General features: G+C 45.5%; 4 protein-coding genes across 10 annotated transcripts; 2 read left to right on the forward strand and 2 right to left on the reverse strand.

The window, feature by feature from the left end:
* Positions 1 to 1,753: 1,753 nt before the first annotated feature.
* Positions 1,754 to 17,129, reverse strand: Gmpr2 (guanosine monophosphate reductase 2). 4 transcript variants are annotated; one of them, XM_060391158.1, is made up of 11 exons: positions 16,967 to 17,129; positions 16,493 to 16,588; positions 16,244 to 16,363; positions 13,908 to 13,991; positions 13,579 to 13,752; positions 12,661 to 12,742; positions 12,471 to 12,577; positions 12,260 to 12,302; positions 11,464 to 11,623; positions 10,525 to 10,629; positions 1,754 to 6,940 (listed from the first exon to the last, which is right to left on the reverse strand). In XM_060391158.1, the coding sequence occupies exons 2-11, from the start codon at positions 16,577 to 16,579 to the stop codon at positions 6,811 to 6,813; spliced, it is 1,092 nt and encodes a 363-aa protein (XP_060247141.1). In that variant the 5' UTR covers positions 16,580 to 16,588; positions 16,967 to 17,129; the 3' UTR covers positions 1,754 to 6,810. The 4 variants fall into 4 exon arrangements, 3 of the variants coding, with proteins under 3 accessions (XP_060247141.1, XP_060247142.1, XP_021505997.1); XM_060391159.1 differs by lacking the exon at positions 1,754 to 6,940 and adding an exon at positions 9,271 to 10,437; XM_021650322.2 differs by lacking the exons at positions 1,754 to 6,940; positions 10,525 to 10,629 and adding an exon at positions 10,651 to 11,259 and having other exon boundaries at positions 16,967 to 17,127.
* On the forward strand, positions 7,545 to 13,300 carry Tinf2 (TERF1 interacting nuclear factor 2). Of its 4 annotated transcripts, XR_002476885.2 has the most exons (10): positions 7,579 to 7,972; positions 8,089 to 8,187; positions 8,298 to 8,396; positions 8,481 to 8,588; positions 8,675 to 8,771; positions 8,916 to 9,369; positions 9,454 to 9,518; positions 9,837 to 9,928; positions 10,587 to 10,683; positions 13,095 to 13,300. XR_002476885.2 is itself a non-coding variant. In XM_021650319.2 (9 exons), exons 1-9 carry the CDS (start codon positions 7,781 to 7,783, stop codon positions 10,038 to 10,040), a joined length of 1,239 nt encoding a protein of 412 aa, XP_021505994.1. In that variant the 5' UTR covers positions 7,545 to 7,780; the 3' UTR covers positions 10,041 to 10,280. The 4 variants fall into 4 exon arrangements, 3 of the variants coding, with proteins under 3 accessions (XP_021505994.1, XP_021505993.1, XP_021505995.1); XM_021650319.2 differs by lacking the exons at positions 10,587 to 10,683; positions 13,095 to 13,300 and adding an exon at positions 10,008 to 10,280 and having other exon boundaries at positions 7,545 to 7,972; XM_021650318.2 differs by lacking the exons at positions 10,587 to 10,683; positions 13,095 to 13,300 and adding an exon at positions 10,031 to 10,280 and having other exon boundaries at positions 7,547 to 7,972.
* Positions 17,130 to 17,266: 137 nt separating the features above from the next.
* Positions 17,267 to 25,629, forward strand: Nedd8 (NEDD8 ubiquitin like modifier). The gene is made up of 4 exons (XM_021650334.2): positions 17,267 to 17,552; positions 24,095 to 24,142; positions 24,294 to 24,376; positions 25,268 to 25,629. The coding sequence occupies exons 1-4, from the start codon at positions 17,535 to 17,537 to the stop codon at positions 25,362 to 25,364; spliced, it is 246 nt and encodes an 81-aa protein (XP_021506009.1). The 5' UTR covers positions 17,267 to 17,534; the 3' UTR covers positions 25,365 to 25,629.
* Positions 20,252 to 20,926, reverse strand: LOC110556524 (GTPase ERas-like). The gene has a single exon (XM_060391160.1). It carries the CDS (start codon positions 20,924 to 20,926, stop codon positions 20,252 to 20,254), a length of 675 nt encoding a protein of 224 aa, XP_060247143.1.
* Positions 25,630 to 26,116: the final 487 nt, after the last annotated feature.

A 26,116-nucleotide genomic window follows, 5' to 3' on the forward strand; every position in this document is an offset into this window, starting at 1 on the left:
TCTGACCTCCACGTAGGCACTGTGGCAACATTCAGCAGGTTAAGGCAGGAGAACCATGAGGCTGAGGCCAGCCTGGGCTACACAGCAAGAACCTACCTCAAAACAAGCAAGAAGCCAGGCATGATGCCACACTCTCAATCCCAGCGTGCTCAAGGCAGAGGAAGGTAGATTTCTGAGTTTGAGGCCAGCCTGGTCTACATAGCAAGTTGCAGAGCAGGTAGAGATATGTAACAGATCCCTGTTTCAAAAACAAAACAAAAAGGAGAGGAAAGAAGAAGAAGAAGAAGAAGGAGAAGAGGAGGAGGAGGAGGAGGAGGAGGATGAAGAAAAAGAAAAAGAAGAAGACAAGGTGATAGTTTTGCTCCCAAGCCACTTCCAGGTTAATCTCTGGCTGCAGTCTTCTCTCTGCTCAACCACGGGGTTCTAGATAAGTGACTCAGGGATCCTCAGAAGTGCTTTCTTATCCAACTATGCCTTCCTGCACAATCTTAGCCATTCTCGTGGTTTTAAGGACCACTAACTCTCAGCTTGCTTCTTTACCACCTTCCTATACCTCTACCAGATGTCTGATGGACATGGAGTGTAATGTGACCAAAATTAAACTCGTAGCTCCCTCCTTCATAGTCCCCTGCAGCCTCTGCTATCTTGGTGGATCTTGCACTTAAAATCTTTTTTTTTTTTAAGATTTATTTATTTATTTTATGTATGGGTGCTCTATCTGCATGTATACCTGCATGCCAGAAGAGGGCATTAGATTCCGATATGCATGGTTGTGAGCCACCATGTGGTTGACTGGGAATTGAACTCAGGACCTGTAGAAGCTCTGAAGCTGACTGTTCCCACTGCCTCTGCAGCTACCAGAGATTCCTTCATTCTTTCCCTGGATCACTGCATTGAGCTTCCTGGTTATTCTCCCCACTTGCCCTTTCTTTGCTCATTGCTCACCCACCACCAGAACATGAATGATCACACCAACCCTCCACTCCAAACCTAGCTTCCCTCAAAGCCTGGCTCTTATGACCTGTGACTTTGGCCAGCATCTTCTCCTCTACCACATGGAGAAGGCCAGGTCCTTGTCTGGCCTTTACCCTTTGGCTGTGCTTCTGTTTCAGGGACTCTGTGTGACTTCATCCTCTACTGGAGACGCCTTCCCCAAACACCTCAATGGCTTCCTCCTTCACCCCTTTTTAGTCTTGCCTGATCCACATTGGTGGGGCCCTCCTTCCCACTCCATTTAAAAAGTACGTCTATGCTTCTTAGCTCCTTTTGTGCTTTTTCTCTGTAGCTCACAATATATATCCGATTCTCTGTATAATTTGCTTGGTCTCAGATTCTTTTCACAATCTCCCCTTCATAGTCCAAGCCTCAAACTTGCAATCCTCCTGACCCAGTCCCCCAAGTGCTGTTTAAAAGCTCACACACGTGGCTCAAATGCTATTATCTTTTTCTTTTAGATTTATGTATGTGTTTTCTGCATGTATGTGTGCACACCATGTATGCATCTGGTACCCATGGAGGTCAGAAGAGGTTGTCATATGCTCTAGAGCTATGAACCACCACATGGTGCTGAGAACTGAACATTTGTCCTCTGCTAAAGCAACAAGTGCTCTCAGCCACTGAGCCATCTCTCCAGCCCTAATGTGTTTTTCATAGAATGTTATGTATTCATTGGCATCAGGCTTTTCATATTCTTTCAATTTGTAAGTGATTGGGAAAAAAAGAAATAAAAAAAGAGGACAAGACTGCCCCTTGGTATGGTGGAGGAAAACATTTATTGTAGATATGAGGGAGAACACAGCCAGAGGCAGAGCCATCTGGGAGAGTCCAGAGTGAACATGAGCTGGGCCATGCGAGGAGAAGGGTGAAGAGAAGGGAGAGGCAGGAGACCATTTGACCAAAAGGCCAGGAAGGCAAATTGGTAAAAAGGGTCAGTGTAGCCAAAATGGCTGAATTATATAGGGGAGAGCCACTGGAGGGAGGGCAGCCCAGCCCCTGAGCTGGAAAGTTCAGGGTAGTGGTTGGAATATTCCAGTCCTACCCTGTAACTGGTAGGGACTGAGGGATGCTGGGAGAACCTGGCTGCTAGGTCCACTTTGATATGTAAAATAGGCACCTCAGTTAGCTGTTTGCCCTGGCTTTGAGACCTAAGGGCAAGCTTACTCTAAGTTTTCACATGACTTTAAAAGTAATTGGTGTAGCTGGGTGTGGTGGTGCAATCCTTTAAACCCAGCGCTCCAGAAGTAGAAACAGGAGGCTAACTCAGGCAGGGCTACATGGGTTTGTTTTTTTGAGACAGGGTTTCTCTGTGTGGCATTGGCTGTCCTGGACTCACTTTGTAGGCAGGGTGGCTTCGAACTCATAAAGATCCACCTGCCTCTGCCTCCCTGAGTGCTGGGATTACAGGTGTGCACCACAGTGCCCAGGTTTTGTTTTTTTTTTTTTTTAGCAACTGATTTTTAAAAAAGTAATAGACTCATTTTCTGATGCTTTTTTCCAATGCTAAGTAATCTTGAAATGTTCCAAAATATCCAGAAAGGCCAGCAAGATGGTAGATAAGGCACTTACTGCCAAGCCTAACAACTGAGTTTGATCCCCAGACCCTCCTATGGTGGAAGGAGAGAACTGACACCTGCAAGTTGTCCTCTGACCTCCAGGTATGTACACGACCCTCACACATACTCACAAATAGAGAATTGTAAAGAAAAATGAAAGCATTCAGATTGGATGGTATGGTGGCACATGCCTGTAATCCTAACATTTGGCAGGCAGAGGCAAGCAGATTTCAAGTTTGAGGTTGCCAGGGATACGTAGCAAGTTCCAGCCAAGCCTGGACAACCTAGAGACCCTATCTCAGAAGATAAACAATAAAGTATATGGGATGATGAATGGTTATGTGCATATTCTGAGATTTTTAGTGTATGAATGCTTTGCCTACATGTATGTATGTGTACCATGTGTGTGCATACCTGGGGCCCTTAGAGACCAGAGAGGGCATTGGGTTCCCTGGAACTGGAGTTACAGATGGTTGTGAGCCACCATGTGGGTGCTGGGAACCAAACCTGGGTCCTCTGCATTCGCTGTATGATTGGGTTATTAGCAAATTCTCCTTTCCCAATCTGTGCATCATAGTCCAAGCTTTAAGTGCTTAGTCACTGAGCCATCTCTCCAGCCCCCAACTACTGAGAGGTTTTTATACGATGGACTGGAGCAACGAAGGATGACTCAGATGTGTGCGTGTGTGTATGTCTCCTGCTACAAGCCAGGCTCTGTCCCAAGCACTGTCCTATCACTGAGCCGGCTTACCAACCTCATGAAAAGAGCTCTACACAACAAGGACTGACTAGCCATGATGGTAAAGAGATGCACAGGGTGCTAAGAGGCCTAGGGAAGTCTTAGCCCTCCTTGTCTGACCAAGAGGGCTACATGGAGGCAGTTTTCAAAACAGGCCAGAGGTGTACCAAAATGGTAGAGTACTTTCACGGCATGTGTGACAAAAAGCAGGGAGGAGGCAACACTAGAAGCAGAGGACAAGGAATCACCCAGCATGTGTAAAGAGACGTAAGAACACCGTAAATTTGGAAATGCAGTGTGGTGAAGATTGGCATGCAGGCACATGATTAGTGCTGAGGCAAAGACTAAGCTTGAGGACAGACTGGGCCAGGTCATTCAAAGTTCTTTTTTCCAGACTCTTCTCTGTGGTAGAACGCTGGTGCAGCATGCGTCACGAGGCCCTGGGTCCAATCTCCAGCACTGCAAAAATGATCTTGTCATATTTTTAGGGATTTTGGCTTTTATTTTTAATTTTTGTCATTTTGAGAGGGATAGCATGTCACCCTGAAGCTCAAAGTGCTGGAATTACAGACCACAGACCACCATGCTTGGCTGGACTTTTTTCCCAATGTAAAGAGAACCTTTTAGTTAAGTTTATGTGATCAGTTTTTCAGTTCAGCAGATTTTGATGAAACCAACATGGTAAAGAAACTAGGAGAAAAAAAAAATCGAAGAGTGGTTGGGCCGAATGTAGAGTGTCGTCACCTCAGGGTGAAAGACAGCAAACCTGAAATAGAAGAAACGATGAAAAAGGGTGGGCTTGCTGACTGTAGAACTGACTGGTGATGAGTCAGATTTGAAGAGGAGGAAGACAGAGTTGAGGGCACTGGCCCGGATGTGTGGCTCATAGTGCCGTGAAGAAAGACGGCGTGCACACTACATAGTGCCCAGGAGGAGGAGCAGATCTAACAGGGAAGACGACCTGGCTTTCAGTTCATAGTGGAAGCAACTTACAAGTTGCTATGGGAGCAGCTGAAGTCCCAAGTGAATGTGTATTGCTTGCATGAGCAGGACTACACCTAGACTCATGGGAACAGCACAGCTCAAGGAACTGACACAGACCTCCCCTGGTCCAGTGTGAAAGCTGAGCACCCTCTGCAGAACGAGACTGCTCCCCGAGAGAGCTCGATGGAGATTTGCTACACTCGCTTTTGTTCAGCTGTATACAATAAATAAGCCGGCCTTCTGGATTCATGGAAGAAACACACTGGGTTTCTGAGTTGCTGCTCTTGTTGGTGCGACTCCATCAGAGCACACTGCCGACCAGTTCCAGCTTTTCTGAACTGATGTCGGTGTTTCTGTCCTTTCTTCATTTCGTCACTGCCCCTATCAGGTCAATCCCTGAGCTATACAGTGTGCAGCAAACATCTTCACAAGAGGAAAAACACTGAAGGCTGGAGACAGCTCAGTAGGTAAAGTGCTCGCCACACAGGACTGAGGAGCTGAGTTTAATTCCTTAGAGCCCACAGGAGAAAGGAGAGAACCAATTACTAAAAGTTGTCTTGACCACCACAGACTCCATGGCATGTTCACACATGTACCCAACACAGAAGAAACACACACACACACACACACACACACACACACACACCTGTAGTCACAATACCCAGGAGACTGAGGCGGGAGAACTGACACAAATTCAAGGCCAGCCTCGACTACAAGGGGAGTTCCAGGATAACTTGAGCTATAGAGTGAGACCTTATCTTAAAAAAAAAAGAAAAGAAAGAAAGAAAAAAGAAAATGTGTGAGTACAAGGCAAACTGCTCTCCCCAAACTGGAGAGACAAACAGGAAGGCATAGAATCACAACTTCTTAGTACCAAGGGTAGGGCTTCTGTGAAAACCAACACCAGGACTATGCTGGAACACGTAAAATACAAGGGACAAATAGCTGGGCCCTTCATGTAAGTAAGTCTGAGTTATAATCTCATTTATAACTGGGTCCATTTCTAGGAGGCTCTACTTTCAGAGCTTTGCCTCCGGAAGCTTTCCCAGCTACTCAATGAAAACTAGAGGAAATTCCCCTGGGCTTCTTGGCAAGGAGAGAAGAAAAACAGCATTTTGAAATATATCCCATTCTTTCTTTTTGTTTATTTTTTTTTGAGGCAGGGTCTCAGTATGCAGCCTGGAACTCCCTATGTAGATCAGGAGGGCCTGCAACTCAGAAATTTGCCTGCTTTTGCCTCTGACGTAGCTGTTCTAAAGGTATACACCATCACTCACAGCTTCTTTCTACTCTTTTGTTTTTGTTGTTTGGTTTTGGAGATGGGGCTTCTAGCTTTCCTGGAACTCCCTTTGTAGACCAAGCTGGCCTTGATCTGCCTGCTTCTGCCTCCTGAGTGCTGGGACTAAAGGTGTGTGTCACCCTCTGTGGCTTTAGGCTTCATTCTACTCTTTTTTTTTTTTTTAATTTCTTTATTTTACATGAGTGCTCTATTTTGCATATACATCTGCATGACAGAAGAGGGCACCGAATCTCATTATAGATGGTTGTGAGCCACCATGTGGTTGCTGGGAATTGAACTCAGGACCTCCGGAAGAGGTCCTGAGACATCTCTCCAGCCCCTTCATTCTACTCTTAATGAGGCCTGCTCTCCAAAGAAACTATCTCTGGGGCTGGAGTGAGACTGTTCAGTGGGTAAGAGCAATGGGGCCTTTTCCAGAGCGCTAGGCTTCAGTTTTCAGCACAGTGGTGTCTCAGCCATTTGTAATTCCAGTTCAGGAGATCACACACCCTCTGCTGACTTCTGCATACACTAGGCTCACACTTAGTGCACATACACACATGTAAACAAAGCACTCAGACACACAAATCTTATTTTAAAAAAGATAGAGAGAGAGATAGATAGATACAGAGAGAATCTACCAACTCAGGTCATTAAAAATCCAGTTAATCCCAGCTCTAGCTCCTCCTACCCTGTATAATTCTGGCTTTCCCATGTACTAATTTTTAAAAGGAAGTTAACTTCTCAGCCCACGAATCTATAATTGTATTCCGAGGAAACTACCATCCAAAAACGAAATACTTTCTGAAACAAAAATTAAGGAAATCTGTCACTAGTAGAGCTGCCTGCAAGATGTTGGAATTCTGAGGGATGGGGGTTGGGGTCCGGGGGGCTATTAGCATAAGCTAGTCTTCTGAACTCCTAGCAATCTGCCTGCCCTCATCTCCCTCATGCTGGGATTGAAAGGTGTGCACCACCATACCCCTGAGAAAATTCTTTAGAAAAAATGTAAAAGGCCGGCATCATGGCCCATGCCTTTAACGGAGGCAGAGGCAGGCAGGTCTTCGTGAGTTCGAGACCAGCCTGGTCTACAAAGTGAGTCCTGGACAGCCAGGGCTATTACACAGAGAAACGCTGTCTCAAAAAAACCAAAAAACAAACAAACAAACAAAAAAAACCCAAAAAACAAAAAAACAAGGCAGAAATTCAGATTTGCATAAAATGACAGAAAATAATGAACAAGATCAACAACTACTTCAACATCCAATGTAGTGCTTTGGTCTGGAAAGGTTCGGAAGACTGATGTAGAGGATGGAGGCAAAGTGTGAGCCTTGGGTCTGGGAACGGAAAAATCCATCCGAAGAATGGGCAGGTTTCATGACTTGCCTGGAAGGTGGGCAAGGCAGGCAATTAGTCCAATCAACAAAGCAACAGTGTATACACAATGTGTCGGGTTCTGTCCCCGGGGACGGCTTTAAGAGGCTCCAGGTATGACTGGAAGACAGACAAGTTAACAGTCAATTCACTAAAAGACTCAAAAGTAACTTGGAAAAGGAAACTTTAACTATTCTAAACGCGACACAGCAAAGACACGGCCCAGAAAAGCACAAAGCGACTGTAATCCTACCGTCCAGGGAACCCCTGGCTAACGACGTGATTTTAAGCTGCGTTTTCTTGTTTGGGCGCCCGCGAGCCCGGGCGGACGGCGGAGCGGCAGCCCGGCCCCGTCTGGTTTGTTTTGAAAGCGGGCGCCCTCTTCCGCTCCGCGAGAGGAACGACACAAGACTTCCTGGAAGCGGGTGGCGGCCCCGGAGGGGCTTCGCCGGTGCTGGTTCGGGCGGCTGTTTACAGATCCCCCCCTTCCGAGGGTGAAGAAGGGAGGCGTGGGCGAAGAGCGCGGGGACTCCACAGGGTCGGGGTCCCGGCTGACGTCACGCCTCCGTCCGCGGCCTCTTCCGGGGCGGGGAGGGCCCGCGCTCTGCCGGAAGTGACGCCACCAGGCGTTCCGCGCTGCGGCGGCCTTTCAAGCTTAGCGGTCTGCGCGGGTTCCGTACGAGAGGGTCATCGCTTGTGAGGAGGCTTCAGGATTCCTGCGGCTCCCCGGCCGGGTCCGAGCCAGTCCGCCGACCTTCCGGTGCAGGCAGGAGAGCCGCAGCTCTGCCTGCGCGACCGGCCGGGGAGCCGGGACCGAGCGAAAGGGGCGCGGGGGAGAGGGCCCCCCCGGCCATGGCCACACCTCCAAGGTTGGGGCCCGCGTCCCTGCGCTTCGCCGCTGCAGCCAGCTGGCTGGTCGTCCGCCGGCGCCGCGTGGAGCACTTCCCGAGAGTGGTAGAGTTCCTGCAGTCCTTGCGTGCTGCCGCCCCCGGCTTGGTTTGCTTCCGGCATCATGAACGCCTGTGTATGGGCCTAAAGGCCAAGGTACTAGAAAGAGTAGAATCTGAAGGGGCGGGATGCGAGGACCTGAGGAAGGCCGACTGGTTGGGACTAAGCCCGGTTGGAGAAGGGCAGGAATTCTTGAGCTCATTACCGTGCAGGTGGTGGTGGAGTTGATCCTGCAGGAGCGACCCTGGGCACAGGTCCTGAATGCCCTCAACTATCATTTCAAAGAGTGCAGACCAGTGGAACCTACAGCTGTGAGTAATCCCTCGGACAGGCCAAACTCATTAGGCGTGATGCACCCGTTACGCCTGGGTCCTGGTGACACCCCTTCCCCTGATTTTTCTGTCTTCCATACCCTCAACAGACAAAGCAAGATAGGAAGGTTTTGGAGGCACAGAAAAATTTTTGCCTGCTTGTGCAGCGGCTGTCAGAGGACCCTGAAGACTTGGCCTGGAGCCTGCGGGTGAGAGGGGTTGGTTTGTAGGATGTTGTGTGATTCCTGGCTTTTCTGAAACTCACCTGACCTGCTTCTCTTCGCCACATCTAGGAACTCCAACAAGACTATGGGGAACCCTTTCTGGTTGCCATGGAAAAGCTGTTCTTTGAATACTTGTGTCGGCTGGAAAGAGCGCTGCCTGCCGTCAAAGCGCAGGAGGTTGTGGAGAGAAAACACTCTGAGGGCAGAGCGTGGGGTGGCTTTACCAAGAATAACGATCTTCATAACTGTCACCTTGCCCACAGCTCCAGGATGCTCTAAGTTGGATTCAGCCTGGCTGTTTAATCACTTCTTCCGTTGCTTTGCGCCAGTATGGTATGGACATGGGATGGCCATTTCCAGGTAAGAGAACCATCTGAGGTAACTAGCAATTTGAAGGTGTGTAGTGTGGATCAGCCGATTAGAAGTTATGTGGACCCGAGACACAAAAGCTGACAGAATTAACCTGTCTCTGAGTTTTATGGCACATCTCATTTTGTCTTTCAGAGAGGGGTGCTTCTGACTCAGTGAATCTGACAGAACCCATGGAACAGAGTCTTCCTCAGCAAACCAAACCACTCCCCAGTCCTCCGCCTAAAGCTAAGCTTGACCTTCACCGAGCAGCATCGCAGGAGCACCCAGAACATTTACCTGGATACCGCTTTAATCTGGCCCCTTTGGGAAAGCGGAAATTCCGATCACAGTGGACATCTGCAAAGGGAAGCCAGAAAGAGCGTCCCACGGTCATGCTGTTCCCCTTTAGGAACATGGGCTTACCAGCCCAAGACATAGCTAACCCTAAAAGCAGGGAAGAGCATGGAATGGACAAAGCAAGCTCTGCGGGTACAGAAGCAGTGTGCACTGGGAAGTCTAAAAGTCCATCTCAAACCCTGGGGAAAAGGGCGCTAGAGGACACGTTAGAGGACAGCCCACCTGACTCGCCTACTGCAGAGCAAAAGGAGTAAGAATTGCTTCTCCTTGCTTAGGAACACATTCCTTGCCCACTTCCTTCTTCACCCTTACCCTTCCCATGTTTCCACCTCAGGAACTGTGTGAGTTGCTACGTGGATCCTCTAAGACTCTCATCATGTCCTAGAGTCAAGAAACCAGGTAAGCAGGCTGTCAGAACTGGACCAGATAGCCTTTCTTTGGGACTTTTCAGGGCCTGTGTTCACCTAAAAGAGTAGGTTTAGTGTGGGGTTTTTTGTTGCTGTTTTGATTTTTCTGTTTCTTCCTTTATCATCTTGTTTTGTTTTTCAAGATAGTTTCTCTGTTAGCCTTGGCTGTCCTGGAACTCACTTTGTAGAGCAGGCTGGCCTTGAACTCACAGAGCTCCACCTGCCTCTGCCTCCCTGGGTGCTGGGATTACAGGTGTGCCATCTCAGCTGGCTTAAAAGACTGGTTTTAATTGTGGCTTCTCTCCTGCAGTGCAGAGCCCATTCCTGTGTGGCTCTGTTATTACCATAGGGGACTTGGTTTTGGACTCTGATGAGGAAGAAAATAACCAGAAGGAAGGAAAGGTGAGTAGGAAGAGGCAGAAAGCTGACACAGGATGGGTAGCGCAAGGCAGAAATCCATGTTCAGTGTTTCCAATTATAGGAATTATGCTTTCTTCTCTATAGGAGTCTCTGAGAAACTATCAGAAGACAAAGTATGACACCTTTATCCCCATGTTTACTGACTATATCCCATAGTGCACTGCCTATTCCTTCTGTTTACATAAGCAGTTTTGGCAAATGTCTGTGCTCAGTCCATCTACCCCCACAGTTTTGCATGCAGTTTAGTGGAAATGAGAAAACCCAGACCTGAGTTGTGCATGGCGATATTGCTAAAAGCTGTGTAACTCTTGAAAATTAAAACTTTGAATTGTTACACTGTCTTGCTGGGGAGAAGGGGAAGTGAGACTGCTGTAGTCATTCCTCAGAGACCTGACTGGCCTCTCCAGAGCTGGTTGAGGCCCTTTTCACATTTACTTCTTTGTAAAGGGTTGTTCAGATTTATCTAGAAGGGTTATCAGGGTTGAGAGAGCCTGGAAGGGAAATTGTTCTTAATGTTACTCTAATGACATTCCATAATGCCAGAGTATACCTTGTAAATTTTCATGCTACCAAGTTACCTTGGGCTGATGTAGGTGCTTTGTGAGAATAACACTCCTTGTTCTTGATCACACTGGATCAGGGTTAATCCCATCTTTGCCCAAGAGGAGCGTCTAGATGCCAACCTGTGCAGAAAGCCCAGCATCTTTTTACCATCAATAGGATCTATCTTTATTAAGGTATTTTAAATATTTAAGAACTTCTAAGTTGTTTAGGTATCTGATAATCTCATTTAATGAAGCTGATCTACATGATTCCAAAAGCCTTCTCTTCCAGATCAAGGATAGCATTTATGTATCAATCAGAATCTTTTCCACCTAATCTTCAGGGCGCTATCCCCAGATTCCCATTTGTCGATCACGTCTTCTTCCTTGCCTCTTTCCATGGAGTGCCCTTAGCATTTTGTGTGCAGATACAGAAGCATATGTGACTGCAGGAACACTCAGGAATAAGAGGATGGGAACCAAATTAAGTAACACAGCCACAGTAGCGGGGATGGGTGAGAAGCCCTTCTGGGAGGCTCCAGTGGCCAAGTTGCTAGCTCAGGAAAGTAGACCTCTTAGGTCTATCGGGAATCGCTGAAGATTGGATTCACTTGCTGGGTGACTCGGATAAAAGTAGTTCTCCGGCTTAATTCCTTCAGTTTAGCAGCCCCTACGTATGTGCATGTAGACCGGATGCCTCCTAGGATGTCACGAATAGTATGTTCCACATCCCCTTTAAAGGGAACTTCTACTGTCTTTCCCTCTGAGGCTCTTGGAAAAGAAAAGCTTTTTATTAGCTCCTTGTTCAGAATTCAGTCACTTTAAGCCCAATGACTCTGTCTCTCATTTATAACCCCCTCACCCATTTTTCTCTCAAGAATGATACCCTACATTACCCAGGAGGAATGACACCATCTTCCATAGAGTCACATTCACCAAGAATACTCAGGTGCTAGCCCTCTGTACTGTACATACCTATACTCGGCCACGCCTCCTGAATACTTCTTCATGGCCATTTCAGAACTCATTCCATAGAAGAGCTTGTATTTCTTGCCATCCCTCTCAATGAGTTCACCACCTGACTCACTGTGCCCAGCCAGCATGCCACCTAGCATCACAAAGTCAGCCCCTGCTCCTGCCGAAATTAAGAGGTTGGAAAAGATGCATCGGGCCAAGGTACCCATATAGGCACCTTCAGAAACAACTCATATAAGTTTCATACTTATAAGCAAGTCAGCATCTTCTTGGGTCTGTTTGCATAGCTGATCCATACTTCCTTGGGGTTGCTCTGCCCTGGCCTCTTCCCCAGTGTGACTGACTTCCTCAAGATTTTTAAAGACCTGGAAATTCGCTGACTGGCTTCTGCTTTTCCTGTCTTCTGGTGATTTCATTTTACTCTTCCCAAGTATGATTTTGACCCAAGAGAATAATCTCCAATTTTAAGGATCATCTGGGAAACAGAAAAATGATTTGTAGTTCTGTTCCTCAGGGTGATTTTGTAGGTGGGAGGTAAGGCGCAGAAATCTGTATTACATTGTCCAGCAATCTAGGGGCTATTATGGGTGGCCCTGGCTTACCCTTGGGAGAGTCAAAATCTCAGGACTTCTCTGCTGGCTTGTCCCAGGTAACACCTGAGGTTTCAGGGTCACTGCTTTATATTAGGAGTCTGGATGGCTTCCTGAGCTGCTTCTAGCCTGGCTCTAGACCCTTAGAGTTGACTTATCTTCTCTATAGGATCCTCTTTTCATGCCCTCCCAGTCTCTCTCCTTACCAAAAGCCTTTGCCACATCCCCAGGACAGCTGCAGCCTCCATCCTATAAAGAAAGAAACTGAGAGATAGCTTGGAGTTCTCAAGACTTCTCAACTGCCCATGTCAAAATTGATAAGAACTCAAGTCCTGACCAGGACTGTACCAGAGCCACACACTGCAGGAAACACAGCTGCTAGGTAGCCTCAAACCCTCCCCAGCCCTTGAGTCTTACTGAAATTATATGGCCTTTGAGGCCATGAGCAGCGTCTGCACACTCCATCACTGCACTGAGCTGTGGGTAGCCGACTCCGGTTTTCTTGCGAGTTGTACAAACAGAGCCTGGGAAGAGAGCAACCGGAGTGAAGTGTGCTATTGATTGTTGCCACCAAAGGGTTAGATACGACCCCAAGGAACCAGCTTACCAGGACCAATTCCCACTTTGATGATGTCAGCCCCAGAAAGGATTAGCTCTTCTACCATCTCTCCTGTTACCACATTTCCTGCCTGAGACAATAATCAAAATAGAATCATTAGGGTCAGCAGTGGATAGCAGCCTTTGTGCTCTCATATAATACATGCCTTGACTATGACCTTATTACAGATAATGGGTACCTAGAGCCTCTCTATGGGACCATCCACCAAAGGACCTACAGTCATTCTTCCCCTCACCCCTATGTACATACTTCCACTTAGTGTAGAAGGTAAGGAAACTGGCCATTGTTGTCATTGAACTAGGGTTAAAACAAAAAAAGGTCCAGAATGACCTTTAAGGTAGCAAGGTATCCACAAGACATAAAGTGGCAATTGGTGAGTCAGAGAAACCTACTCAGATCTGACAGCGCCCTTTCACTACCAGGTGACTACTGCCCAGTCCTGAACTTTCTGCCTTCAGAAAAAATAAAAATAAAAAGGACAGATTGAAATGTGGGCTAAAACATCTCCCTGCCCAACTCTTCATGGACAGTGTGAACATCCCCCCTTCAGTGCTGTGAAGAAAATGAAGCCTTGTGGTTTGTCTCTCTAATAAGCTTATAAGCAATAAAACATGGTTTTATGTGATAATTTTTGTTGTTGTTTAAGACAGAATCTCCAGACTGGCCCTTGAACTGATACAACAAAATGGAATGTCAGGAGAGAGTAGGAAACAAAAGTATCAGCAATAGCATAATGGAAACATACCTAGCGGATTGTGGTGGTGCACAAGCCTTTAATTCTAGCACTTGGGAGGCAGAGGCAGGCAGATGTCTTAGTTTGAGGCCAACCTGGTCCACAGAGTAAGTTCTAGGGCAGCTAGAGATACAGAAAAACCTTGTTACATCAAAACAAAAATAGAAACATACCATGATGGTGTGTTGAGGAAAACGCTTCCGTACATCCTTTACAAATTCAACAAAATGTTCTGAGTAGCCATTAGCCACATCCAGGCATATATATTTTATTTGGGGAATGGCTTCCAAGATCTGTTCCAGCTGCTCAAAGTCAGCAGAGCCTGTACCTGAGCTGGCAGCTAGATACTGTGGAAAAAGAACATTAGACATTGTATCAGAACATTGTATCAGAAGTGACCTAGTAAGTGGCCAAGAGGGACTCAAGGTGGGGGTTGATATCTAAGAAAGAAAAAAGGATTTCTGGAAAAACTGATAAGGGAGCAGGTTGGGCTCAGACTTACCTCTAGACAGTCAGGATTCTGGCTAGCAAACTCTTGCCACTGATGGGTGCTGTAGTGCTTATGGATAGCAGTGAAAAGGGAGAACTGGGGAGAAGAAAGAACCATCAAAAAGGACAAAAACTATTAGACTTTTTCTAGATAAATCTTTATGCTGTCCTGAGAGAGAAATGATGCATTCGAGAGAAAAGTAGTGTAAGAAAGTTCATGATTGAGCTGGCTCAGCCACTCTTCATCCTGCACATCCCAGTACAGCCTTTATCCTGCATTAGGAACTTGTCCAGTATTCCTGTCAAAGCACTCTGTTCTGGGTTGGATTTAACTTACTAGCACATTCATTGCTCACAAACTAAACAGTGACAGGAACATGCTTCTGTTACAATAAAACAGGTAGTGGGCATGGAAGAACTACGAAGAGGTTGCATGGAGAGAACATTTGTCTACATTTAGCTCTAAGGTGATGCAGTACTGAAATCTATGTTTTTCTCTCTTCTGGCAGTAGAGGCAGTAGTCCAACAAGTCTAGATACACAAAGTTAAAGGCTTAAGACTAGAGGAACAAAACAAAACAAACAAACAAACAAAAAAAAAAACGTAAGAAAAAAGTACTATACCTACCATTCCTTGCTAGAAAAGAACAGATTTTCATGTTAGGAACATAAACATGCAAATGCAAAGATCAGTGTCATCTATCTTAGGCAACTTCAAAAAGACAATAACTCCCAGGCCATGGTGGCACACAGGCCTTTAATCCCAGCACTAGGGAGGCAGAGACAAGCCGACCTCTTAAGTTCAAGGCCAGCCTGACCTACAAAGCAAAGTTCCACAACAGCCAGGGCTACACAGAGAAACCTGTCTTGGAAGAAAAACAAATCAATGAAATGACTTATCAGGCTTACAACCTCAGGCTCATGAAATTGCAAACAATATCCCAATACTCTGAGAAAGGCATTCAGGAGACAATGCTAGTGTTATTTGTTTTCTGAACACAGACATGCAACCAAAGAGTCAATAGTTGGTGGAAACAGCACAAATCTTGCAAGTGAGAAGAAACCCAAGGATCAGCCAGCAAAAGGAAGTTCTATGCATAAAAGCCAGTATTCTGCTTTTTCGATAAAATTCAACTGTCAGTGTATTTATAAACAAGCTCTAGATGGTCAGCGGGTCTTGGAGATATGTTGGTTTAATAAACACCCAATACATGCCAATTCTTAAGTTTGGAATTTCTTAATTCCAATTTCTTAAGAGCATTCAATGAATGATCTTAACCACTAGGCCATCTCTCTAGCCCTATATCTAACTTTTTTTAATCAATTACTGAGCTTTTTTTCCCTAAAATTTGGTTTCTTTAGCACTTGTCCACAGTATTGCAATCCAATCCTCAGTAAGGTTCACATGTTACAGCATGTCTTTTCAACAGACCTGCCATTCCCCAAATCTGTCTGTCAGAGAAGGCAGGTGAGGTATCTGCAGGGTTCCTGGACAATTAATAAATAGCCACAGGGATAAAGTGATAAAACTCCATAATTACCAATCCCAGAGAAAGCACAACATTCCACAAAAACAGGAAAATCAAAGTGTTTAAGGCTAACAGCCAGAAATAGAGCCAATCAAGTAGGGCTACGTGGGTTAACTAATAAAGTACATTACGTTCTCAGAAGTGCCCAGGCAACTATCTACCTTCTCAGCTACATGCATGTAATATTACTGACAGGAACAGAGTCTTCCATTTTCAAAAGGAACAACCTGTATTTAAGGAAAAAAATTCCATTTGAGGTAGCTTGCAGAAACTCCCAGGAACCTAGAACTTAAAGAAGGGAAAATTAAAAGAATCATAGGTATACAAGAAAACTAATAAACCCCTTTACACTATTTCAAGTAGGAAAATGTAAATACTCAAAATATTTAGTTTCTGAAGTAAACTTAATGTTCAAAATGACTGACTCAAGAAATGCATGTGATTGGGTTGACCTGAGTGGGCTCTGAGAGAATTTGGTAAGGTATATAACTTATGGGATGGAAGCTATAAATCAGAAAGTGAAAATCTAATTTAGAATGTCACTAAGCCAGGCATGGTGGCACAAGCCTGTAATCCCAGCACTTGTGGATTCCAGCCTGGTCTACAAAACAAGTCCAGGACAGCCAAGGCTACACAGAAAAGCCGTGTCCCCGAAAAAAGAATATAATTCAGATGGATCTATGAACTGATCAAAGGGTCCTAGGTAATGGAAAAAAGAGAAAACCCAACGTTCTGTTAATTGCCAGAGAATGGGAATCTAGATGCAAAGCCTCTGCAGCCAATTGGGATAACATTTGGTAGGGGCATCAAATTAGTCTCACCTTACAGAGAACCTTAGCCATTTCAAAAGTACCCACTGTATCCATATTGGCAGCAATGATGGGGATGCCACTGTACATCTGCTTTGAGTTCCGGAATGAAAAGGATCTTGTGAGATCTACCTGTAAGCATTAACAGGACATTCAGTATTTCATTCATCCAGAAAGTCTTATCACATTAGAAACGGGCAACTTTCTTGGTCCTGGTTCATTAGTAGTTTGAGGTCAAAAAAAGCAAGGACGCTGGCTCACCTCGCTTCGAGACTTAAGGGTGCTGCGTTTGGGCCTCAACAGGACATCCTTGAAGTCTAGTTTCACGTCATTGTCAATATGAGGCATAATGCAGGGCTGGAGTTAGATTAAAAAAAAAAAAAAAAATGAAGTTATAAAACTGAGAAGTAAGACTATCTGAACCAAGTCCACTGTGGGCCTTACTGTCTTGATGACCTAGGACATGGGCCACCTATCACGCTTAAATTGCGTAGTGAGGTTAGGGTGTGGTCCTTGATGTCTCGCTGGGGCCATTCAGTGTCTGGATTACCCTAATACTTCAATCCCAGGTATGATTATTAGGAAGAACTGGGAAGAGATTATGATCTCTAAAGGGGCTTTCCTTAACCGGCAAGTCTTCCTTTTCCCTCCCCCGAAAAGGGCAATTTAGAATAAGAAGCTGATTAAGGGAGGAGAAAAGAGATTTCAACCAGCTTCCGGCATAGGGGTACTCACTTCCTGTTGCTTTGATTCAGGTGGCAGTTGACCAAAGATTCTTTTGCTTAGCAACTAGCCGCGTGCAGCCTCGATGAGCCTTCAGGGCACCACCAACAAGTTCCGCTAATTGCAAGTCCGACTACCCAAGAAATTCCAGCTTCGGGCGCTGTGCAAGGCCTTCTGGGTAACAGAGTCCACACACTGAGGTTGCCGTTGGGTGCGAGCGGCAGGAGGACTACATCTCCTAAGATGCAAAGGGCGGAGCTGCCTCCTGGCATGATGGGAAAAGTAGTTTGTTCTACTCCAGCTCGCCGCTAACCCCAGCTCTCTGGGTACGCGCGAGGTCTCAGGGCGTCGTCTGTGCTGTTCCTAAGCCGGCTTGCTTTTTCTCTACAACGCCACTGACACGAAACACGAGGGCATTCCCTAGCCTTTCGGGAACGGAGTTGGAAAGAAGAGAGGGTGGATCCGGAGAGTGACCCGGAAGCAGAAGTGTCCCTCGCCGTGGCGTGCTGGGAAGTGGCAGCGGCGACCACAGCGGGAGAATCAGCACTCTAGCCGCCTGCAGCCCCAACCTGGGAAGAAGATGCTAATTAAAGTGAAGGTGGGAGCGTTTCCAGGCTTGCCAAGACTCAGTAGTGCTGGGTCGGCCGCTGCAACTTAGGGGAGAGGCGGGTAGGGAAACCTTGCCTTTCCTGAACTTAAGAGGGCTGACACCCTCGGGCCCCTGCGCGAGGCGTGATGGGAACTAGAGGGACCCCGGGAGGCTTTGAGTGGTAGAGGCCTGTCCCGCCTGAAGATCTCGGGTGTTTGCCTTCCCTACTTCCCTGCCAGGTCTGTGCTGTGACATAGAAGGAGGCAGCGTGTGTCCTGGTCTCACTGTATTCGAGCCCTTGCAGTCATAAAAAAAGGCCTGGCAGCAGCTTGGCTCCTCATTCCAGAAAAAGCTTTGTCCCCCCATTCTTCATGCCTAGGTTGCATACTTACCCCAAACCCTAACTAACAAGGGCTGCCTCCAAAGCACAGCACGGAAGGATTAGTCTGGGGAAAGTAAGGGCCACTCAGCAGCTAGACTGCGAGCTTTTACTGGTGGTTGCCAAGGTTAGCGCCTCACCCATCGTTCAGTAGCGAAGCTAGGAGTGACCATTTGGCACTTTCCTGTCAGAGCTGGACATTAAGAACCAGCCTCACTTCTTTGGTACTCTTGTCTCCCTCAACTCCCTTAGTTCTTCATCAGTTTTAAACCCTCATCCGTCTTTTCTGCTGTTTTTATCGTTGTACGTTTAGACAGAGACGCAAAACTGACAATTCAACTTTTAATAGCTGTGTAAGTCTGTCTTCAGTTACTGTATATGTCAGGTGTTGTTAACCTTGTCTTCTCCAGTCCTTCCAGAAAACTATTTTATAGGAGTTGAAGCCAGCAGGTTGATTACAGTTTTTCAAACATTGGTAATCTATGAGTTAATAATAGGTCTTTGAGTCTTAAACATCATTTTATTTATTCATTGTTTTTAGTGTATACAGTAATAGGTCTCATTGAGAGTTTTTTTTTTTAATGCATGTGTATCCTTGTGCTTTGCTAATACCCTTCATCATTTTCCTCTTTTATCTCCCACAAATGGCCTCTTTTCTCCTCCCAAATAGTCCCCCACCCCTTCTGCAACCAGTTCAGAAATAAAAATATTAGTGATGGGTGATATCTGAAGTTCCAGTGCTCAGGAGGCTGGGGCTGGAGGGGCTGAAGGGTGAGGCCAGTCTGGGCTACATCTAGAGACCCTGGCTCGAACAAGCAAAAACTAGGAAGGAAGGAAAAGAAAGGAGGGGAGTGGGGGGGAAGCACGGATCTGAGGTAGACTGCTTTCCAGGCATATGTGAAATCTCCATTTGATTCTCAACACCACAAAATACAGAAGTTAATAGCTTAAAAATTTTAAGTGTCAGTATCTCTGCTTATGTTCTGCAGGATGAAAGAGGATGGGTGTACTGGTGGGTAAAGGTACTATTTTGTGACGGTTTTCATTTTATGTGTATGTTACTAGTTCATCTGTATTTATCTTTTGGGGAGAGGAGACCTTTATTTTATCTATATAGGTGTTTTATCTACATGTATGTTGGTGTATTATGTGTGTTTAGTGCACCATGAAGCCAGAAGAGGGTGTTGGATCCCCTGGAACTACAGTTTCAAATGATTGGGAACTGCCATGTGATTGTTGGGAATGGGACCTGAGTTCTTTGCAAGAGCAGTAAGTGCTCTTAACTTTCTTCAGCCCCATTATATATTTTCTAATGTGGCTCCCTGTTAAAATTTTGAGACATGCAAGGCGGTTTTTTTTGAGACGGGGTTTTGTGTGTGTGTGTGTGTGTGTGTGTGTCTGTGTGTGTCTGTGTGTGTGTAGCCCTGGCTGTCCTGGACTCGCTTTGTAGACCAGGCTGGCCTTGAACTCACATCCGATCCACCTGCCTCTGCCTCTTTGAGTGCTGGGATTAGCACACCCGGCCAAATTTTCAGCTTCTAATAGTGGTCTTTTTAAATTGCTTTTCAGCTGCTTCTCTATGGTGCTGATTCTTGCCTATCTTTCTCTACTACTTTCTCCTTCACAATTGATTCCTTTCTGGTTTTGTTTTGTTTGAAATAGGGTAGAGATGGGGCTGGTGAGGTGACTCAGCAGTTAAGAGCACTATCTGATCTTCCACTGGTCCTGAGTTTAATTCCCAGCAACCACATTGTGGGTCATGACCACAATAAAAAGGGGATCTGGTGCCATCTTCTGGCGTGCAGGTGCACATGCAGACAGAACAGTCAAATTAGGAAAGAAAGAAGGGTAGGACATTGTGGGGTTTTGTTTGTTTTGTTTGTTTTCATTTGATTTTGGTCTTTTGAGACAGGGTTTCTCTGTGTAGCCTTGATTGTCCTGAACTCGCTTTGTACACAGAGATCTGCCTGCCTCTGTCTCCCTGAGTGCTGGGATCACAGGCATGCACCATCATGCCCAGCCAGGTAGGGCATTGTGTATGCTAGCTACCACCCAGACCATTTCTGCACGAAAATCTCTGACACTAAAATAAAATGCATTGTCTTCTATCATAAGTTATCTTTTCATTATCTTGATCAAATGTTAATCATCTTAGTCTGCCAGGTATCTGGAACACAATTCTTGAGTCAATTCTTTTTTTTTTTAATCCTGAGAACATTTATTTTGCATAGAACTTTATAGAACACAACCAATGCTAGACATCCCATGTTACCACCTAACACTAAGAGAATTGTCATCTTGACATGACAATTTTGCTTGACTAAAATCTTCAGGCCACAGAGCAGCCACAGCTACACTTGGCTTTGTGGTGTCGGGTCTTCTCCCTGCTAGCCTCAGCTGTAGCCTCCTGGGTCCTCTTAATCTCATGGACAAGCAGAGTAAAGGCTTCCTCTACACCTTGCCCTGTCTTGGCTGAGGTCTTCACTAAGGGGACTCCCCACTTGTGAGCAGCAGCATACACATGTTCAGCATAAGTCGCCAGGTCACACTTGTTGCCCACCAGTACCAGAGGCTGCTTGTGGTGAGAGCTACAAGAGGACCGTATTTGCTGCAGCTTATCCAGAGACGAGGGGTCATCCAGAGCAAAGACACCCAGCACGCCATCACCAGCTGCCAAGCACTGGTCTCGCAGGGCCCGGTGGATATCCTGCCCAGCTGTATCCAGCATATTCAGAATGTAGCCCCCATTGTCCAGGGCCACTTCTTTCCAGTAGGAATCCTGGATAGTGGGATCATGGTCTTTCACGAAGGTGCTGTGGGCCATCTGGATAACGAGAGCACTTTTACCAACACCACTTGCACCCACCACCACCACCTTGTACTCAGGTAGCTGCCTGTCAGCATCTTTGCATTGTGCCAAAGCTTCATGGCTTTCCTCTGGGGATCTGGTGCATTGGGAGCTGGGACTCAGGTCGAAGATGCTAGAGTTTGTTGGCAATGCCATTCCCAACAGCTCAAGGAAGAGATGTAAAACTGCAGGTGCTGAGAGTGAGGACAGCAACTTGGGCAAGCCTGTGTCCCCAGGAGTGGTGGTCCGCTGAGGGTCGGCAGGCCCAATTCTTTTTTTTTATAGGCCCATATAGGTCCTTATTTTTTGTATGAAAGCAATTTCTGCTTTACTTTTCTTGCCCATTCCCATCTGGGGTTTTATTAACTTTCTCTGTGATACCTGCAAGTTTTCATACTATCATGCTTCCTCTAATGCAGCGGTTCTCAACCGTCCTAAGGCTGTGACCCTTTAATACAGTCCTAATTCATAACTGTAATTTTGTTACTGTTATGAATCAATGTTGATATCTGTGTCTTAGGTATATATATATATGGTCTTAGGTGCTCATATCTATAATGACAGTCCTGAGGAAGGGGGAATGTGCATCCCACATTTTTAATACAAAAGTCTTTTTTGTGGACAAGTGTTTTCTTTGTTTGTTTTTGTTTTTTTGAGACAGGGTTTCTGTGTAGTCTTGGCTGTCCTGGACCCACTTTGTAGACCAGGCTGGCCTCAGACTCACAGAGATCCACCTGCTTCTGTCTCCTGAGTACTGGGATTCCAGGCAAAGAACTGTCAAACTGTCAGATTGTGTTTCAGGGAGCCTGTACTTTACCTCCCATCCTGTAGTAGCTGACCTTTCTAGTTGCCTTGATTATATAGTGAGACCTTTTCTCAAAACACCAACAAACAAGCCAGGCGAGGAGACACGCACCTGTAATCCTAGCACTCTGGGAGGCGAGGTAAGCAGATCTCTGTTAAGTTCTACAAATCGAATCTAGGACAACCAAGGCTACATAAATAAATCTTGCCTCGAAAAACAAAACAAAACAAAAAGGCAAGATACCATCTCAGACTAACCCTGACCTGTATGTACCTAAGGATGATCTTGAACTTTTTATCTTCCTGTGTCTATCCGCCAAGGGGTGAGATTGCAGGTCTGTACTGTTGTACCAAGTTTATCCAGTTTCTTATCAAACCCAGGCTGTCATGCATGATAGGCAAGCACTCTACTGGCTGAGCTACATCTCCAGCCTTAATTTTGTGCTTTTGAGATAGGATCTTGCTATGTGTCCTAGGCTGGCCTCAGTATCCAGGAATGCTGGGATAATAGATGTGTGCCACTATACCCAGCTGGGAAATCTAGTGGTGGGAGAGTCTGGAGTTAAAGTAGTGATTGCCCTTTCAAAAGACCTAGCTTCTGATTCTCAGCACTCACATGACAGCTGATAATCATTCATGATGGTTCCAGGGGATCTGATGCTCTCTTCTGGCCTCCACAGGCACTGTATGCATGTGGTGCACAGACAAACATGCAGGTAAAACATCTATACACATAAAATAAAAATAAAGGTTTAAAAAGTAAATCAGTGGTAGTAGAACGCACCTCTACTTCTAATACTTAGAGGGCAGAGACAGGAGGATCTCAAGTCTGAGGCTGGCCTGAGCTACATTGTGAATCTGAGGTTAGCCTGAGTAAAAAAGGTGGTTATTGGTGTTAAAAGTGTTAATGACATTCACTGCAATAGATAAAGGCATTATAGAGAGGAAATTTAAAAATTCCGTTTATGTGTTGTGTGTCTGTGAGTGTATTTGTATGAGTATGTGGAGATCAGAAGACAACTTGTGGGAACTGGTCTTGTCTCTTACTGTGTGGAACCCATGGGTTGAACTTAGGTCACTGGGTGTGGTGACAAGTGCCTCCACTCATTGAGACTTCTTGCTGAGAAATCGTATTAAAAGTCCTTGAGGTTTGAAGGGAAAAGGGAGGGTATTAAGGAAAATTGAAGCAAAAAACACCCCTGAACTAGGCCAATGTGGCTTTTGTGGTCAGGGTCACTGCTAGTTCTTCAGCTCTATCTGCAAGGGCAGACACAGGAGCCATCAGGGTACACACTGTTGTCACCTCAGCTACAGGGCATTTAAGTAAGAGCATTTCACATTTGAGGTCAGCGGAGACATGTAGTGAGTTCCAGGCCAGTGTGGGCTGCCTAGTCAAAGCAAACAAAAGAGCCAGGCTGGATGAGAGATTATGTTGTATGAAACACAAATGTCTAGTTTGTACACAAATATATTTTGTTATCTGGTTTTAGCCTTTGGAAATCAAGCAATTTGAGCTGTAGTTTAAGATTTAGACAGAGTTTTGGAACACATAGGAAAGAATCTATTATTGAACTCTAGCATTAAAAAACAAATAAAAAACCTAGCTGGCAGTGATTTCTTGCGTCCTTGCGAATTCTTTGCATTATCTAAGTGATTTCTGTACTGAAATAAAGTCCTTACCTGAAGGACTGCTTTACTTAGATCACTTATCATGGCTGTCTCATCTGAAGCCCTGATAATCTTGCTGATTTTGAGAGGGGGTGAAGATCAGAAGATGACTTGCAGCTTTAAGGGAATCAAATGGTTCACAGAATCCAACATTGCCTGATGTCACTGCTATGGTGCAAGCTTTCTGATTCAAGGTAGTTTTGCTAATAATATACATCTCTCAAAAGAGAATCCTGAAGACCAAGATAAGATGTACTTAGAAGATGTCTTGCCAGGTTGTGTTGGTAGGATGTACCCCTTTAAGCTCAACACTCTCGAGGCAAAGGCAGGCAAATCTCTGAGTTCAAGGCCAGCCTGGTCTACACAGTAGTTCCGGGGCAGCCAGGGCCATACAGAGAAACCTGTCTTGAAAATAATAAAAAGAATAAGATGTCTTTTATATTGTTAAAAAAAAAAAAAAAAAAAAAAAAAAAAAAAAAAAACATGATAAAAAGAAAGCTTTTAATTTGGGACTTACAGTCTCAGAGGGTGTCCATGACTATGATGGCAGGGAGCATGGCAACAGGCAGGCAGGCATGGTGCTGGAGCAGAAGCTAAGAGCTCAAGTCTCAATCCACAAGCATGAGGCTGAAAGAGAGCTGACTGGGAATGGCTTGGACTTTTGAAACCTCGAAGCTCCTCTCAACCCCCAGTGACACACCTCCTTCAACAAGGTCACACCTCCTAATCCTTCCCAGACAGTTCCACCAACTGTGGACCAAGTATTCAAACATGGCCTATTCTCATTCAGTCCACCGCAGAAGACAAGTTGATTTTGAGCTGTGGGATTTATGAAATCTTTGTCTGTTTTAGACGCTGACTGGAAAGGAGATTGAGATTGACATTGAACCCACAGACAAGGTGATGTATGCTTAGCGTGTTTAACCTCCCTTCTTTGTTTCTTTGCTTGTGCTTATGACCTTGGGGCTTTTGTTCTCATGTTGTCTACACAGCCCTCGTTGTTAATATTTCTATAATTCTAAACAGCCTCTGACCACTTGTTCCTCCAAAGGTGGAGCGAATCAAGGAGCGTGTGGAAGAGAAAGAGGGAATTCCCCCACAGCAGCAGCGGCTCATCTACAGTGGCAAACAAATGTGAGTTGGGATGGAAAGGGGGCTTAGCAGTCTTGTGTGAGGATGAATAAAGGGAAAGGCGACAAGGCTAGAGGGCCATCAGGCCTGCCACTACTTCAGGATGTCCCTGCCTTTAGCTCTGAAGCCAATATTGAAACAGGTAACAGACAACTAAAACAAATGTGTAGAATATATGCTTTATTAATCTATTTGTAAAATTATGTTCAGTTATGTATATGTTTATAGATGTATGCACTTGAGTATATAAACATACTTGAGTGCAGGTGCTCTCAGAATTCAGGGCTGTCAGGTCCCCTTGGAGATTGTGAGCCCCCTGAAGTGGGTACCGGGATCTGAACTCAGTCCTCTGCAAGAGCGATTTGAGCTTTAACTACCAAGCCATCTTTTCAGCTCTCTTTATTGATATCTTTTTATTTATTTATTAATTAATTTTTGAGACAGGGTTTCTCTGTGTAGCCCTGGCTGTCCTGGACTCGGTTTGTAGACCAGTCTGGCCTCAAACTCACATAGATCCACCTGCCTCTGCCTCCCTGAGTGCTGGGATTATAGGCATCACCACTGTGTCCAGCTCTTTATTAATAGTTTGTTGTAAGGTCTAATGATGTGTCTGATAACTTTTTTTTCGTTGTTATTGTTCTTTTTAAATTTTCAAGGTACCTGCAAGCAGTCATAATGTAATGTAAAGATACTTAATTTCCATTGTGTAAGTTACCATACTGTTAACACTGTGGGTCTCTGTGTCTTTGTTCAAAATTAAATCCTAATTACAGTTAGAGGTTAGTAAAAGTCAAGTGTATTTTTCTTACCCAATTTCCCAAAGAGATCCACAAAACACTGGTTACAAATGAGTGTTCTAGATGGTATTTTTAATGCTTTTTTTTTCCTCTGTAGGAATGATGAGAAGACGGCAGCTGATTACAAGATTCTAGGTGGTTCCGTCCTCCACCTGGTGTTGGCTCTTAGAGGAGGTGGTGGTCTCGGGCAATGATGAACCTTGGTTCCATTTTACGTCCTCTCCCTGTCGCTCATAATGAAGCATCACGTATCCTCTCACTCTCTGGGACACCAGAACTACTGCCCCCTCCCTCGGATGCCCAATCTTGTGTGTCTACTGGTGGGAGAATGTGAGGCCCCCAGAGTGCAGTGTTCCTGGCCCAAATGGCCCTTGCTGGCTGTTGGGTTTTAGTTTGCAGTCCTGTGTGCTTCCCTCTCTTATGGCTGTGCCCTTGGTTGTCAATAAAATATTTCCTGGCCTTCTGGAATCTTTATTTTTGCTACAAAGTACTGAGATTAAAATGGACACAGTGATAACCAGTAGAAATAAGACAGTGGAAGGGTGCTGCTTTTAGGTTTGTTTTGTGAAGGGGCAGTTTCCAACTTTGTAGCTGGCCTAGAACATGCTATGCAGACTGGCCTCAAACTCAAAATGGTACACTTGTCTGCCCTCAGAGTGCTGGGGTCAAAGGCATGTGCCATCAGCCTGGATGATTCTTTATTTTGAAACAGGTTTTTGATAGGTATCCCAGGCTTGCTTTGAACTCTTGTTTGTTTTGAGACAAGAGTCTATATGTTCCTCTGGCTGTCCTGAAACTCAATAAACCAGGCTGGCCTTGAACTCACAGAGATCTGTTTACCTCTGCCTCCTACGTGTTGGGATTAAGGAGAGGGCTACCACACCCAGTGTGCTTTCAACTTTTGATCTTCATGCCTTAGCCTCCCTAGTGGGTGGGATTACAGACA

Source organism: Meriones unguiculatus, chromosome 9 (genome assembly GCF_030254825.1).
Source record: "Meriones unguiculatus strain TT.TT164.6M chromosome 9, Bangor_MerUng_6.1, whole genome shotgun sequence".
NCBI classification, from domain to species: domain Eukaryota; kingdom Metazoa; phylum Chordata; class Mammalia; order Rodentia; family Muridae; genus Meriones; species Meriones unguiculatus.

What these genes read in the sequence shown, in the direction of transcription:
- Gmpr2 (XM_060391158.1), bottom strand. Translation starts at nt 16,579, where the DNA reads ATGCCTCATATTGACAATGACGTGAAACTAGACTTCAAGGATGTCCTG. An exon ending in GGATGTGGCAAAGGCTTTTG is followed by an intron (nt 11,624 to 12,259) that starts GTAAGGAGAGAG and finishes TAATTTCGGCAG; the next exon opens with GAGCAGGGGCTGACTTTGTG. An exon ending in GGAGGCGTGGCCGAGTATAG is followed by an intron (nt 10,630 to 11,463) that starts GTATGTACAGTA and finishes CTTTCTGCACAG; the next exon opens with GTTGGCATCTAGACGCTCCT.
- Nedd8 (XM_021650334.2), top strand. An exon ending in ACATTGAACCCACAGACAAG is followed by an intron (nt 24,143 to 24,293) that starts GTGATGTATGCT and finishes GTTCCTCCAAAG; the next exon opens with GTGGAGCGAATCAAGGAGCG. An exon ending in ATCTACAGTGGCAAACAAAT is followed by an intron (nt 24,377 to 25,267) that starts GTGAGTTGGGAT and finishes TTTCCTCTGTAG; the next exon opens with GAATGATGAGAAGACGGCAG.
- Tinf2 (XM_021650318.2), top strand. Translation starts at nt 7,781, where the DNA reads ATGGCCACACCTCCAAGGTTGGGGCCCGCGTCCCTGCGCTTCGCCGCT. An exon ending in ACTTGGCCTGGAGCCTGCGG is followed by an intron (nt 8,397 to 8,480) that starts GTGAGAGGGGTT and finishes CGCCACATCTAG; the next exon opens with GAACTCCAACAAGACTATGG. An exon ending in ATAACCAGAAGGAAGGAAAG is followed by an intron (nt 9,929 to 10,030) that starts GTGAGTAGGAAG and finishes TCTTCTCTATAG; the next exon opens with GAGTCTCTGAGAAACTATCA.
- LOC110556524 (XM_060391160.1), bottom strand. Translation starts at nt 20,926, where the DNA reads ATGGCATTGCCAACAAACTCTAGCATCTTCGACCTGAGTCCCAGCTCC.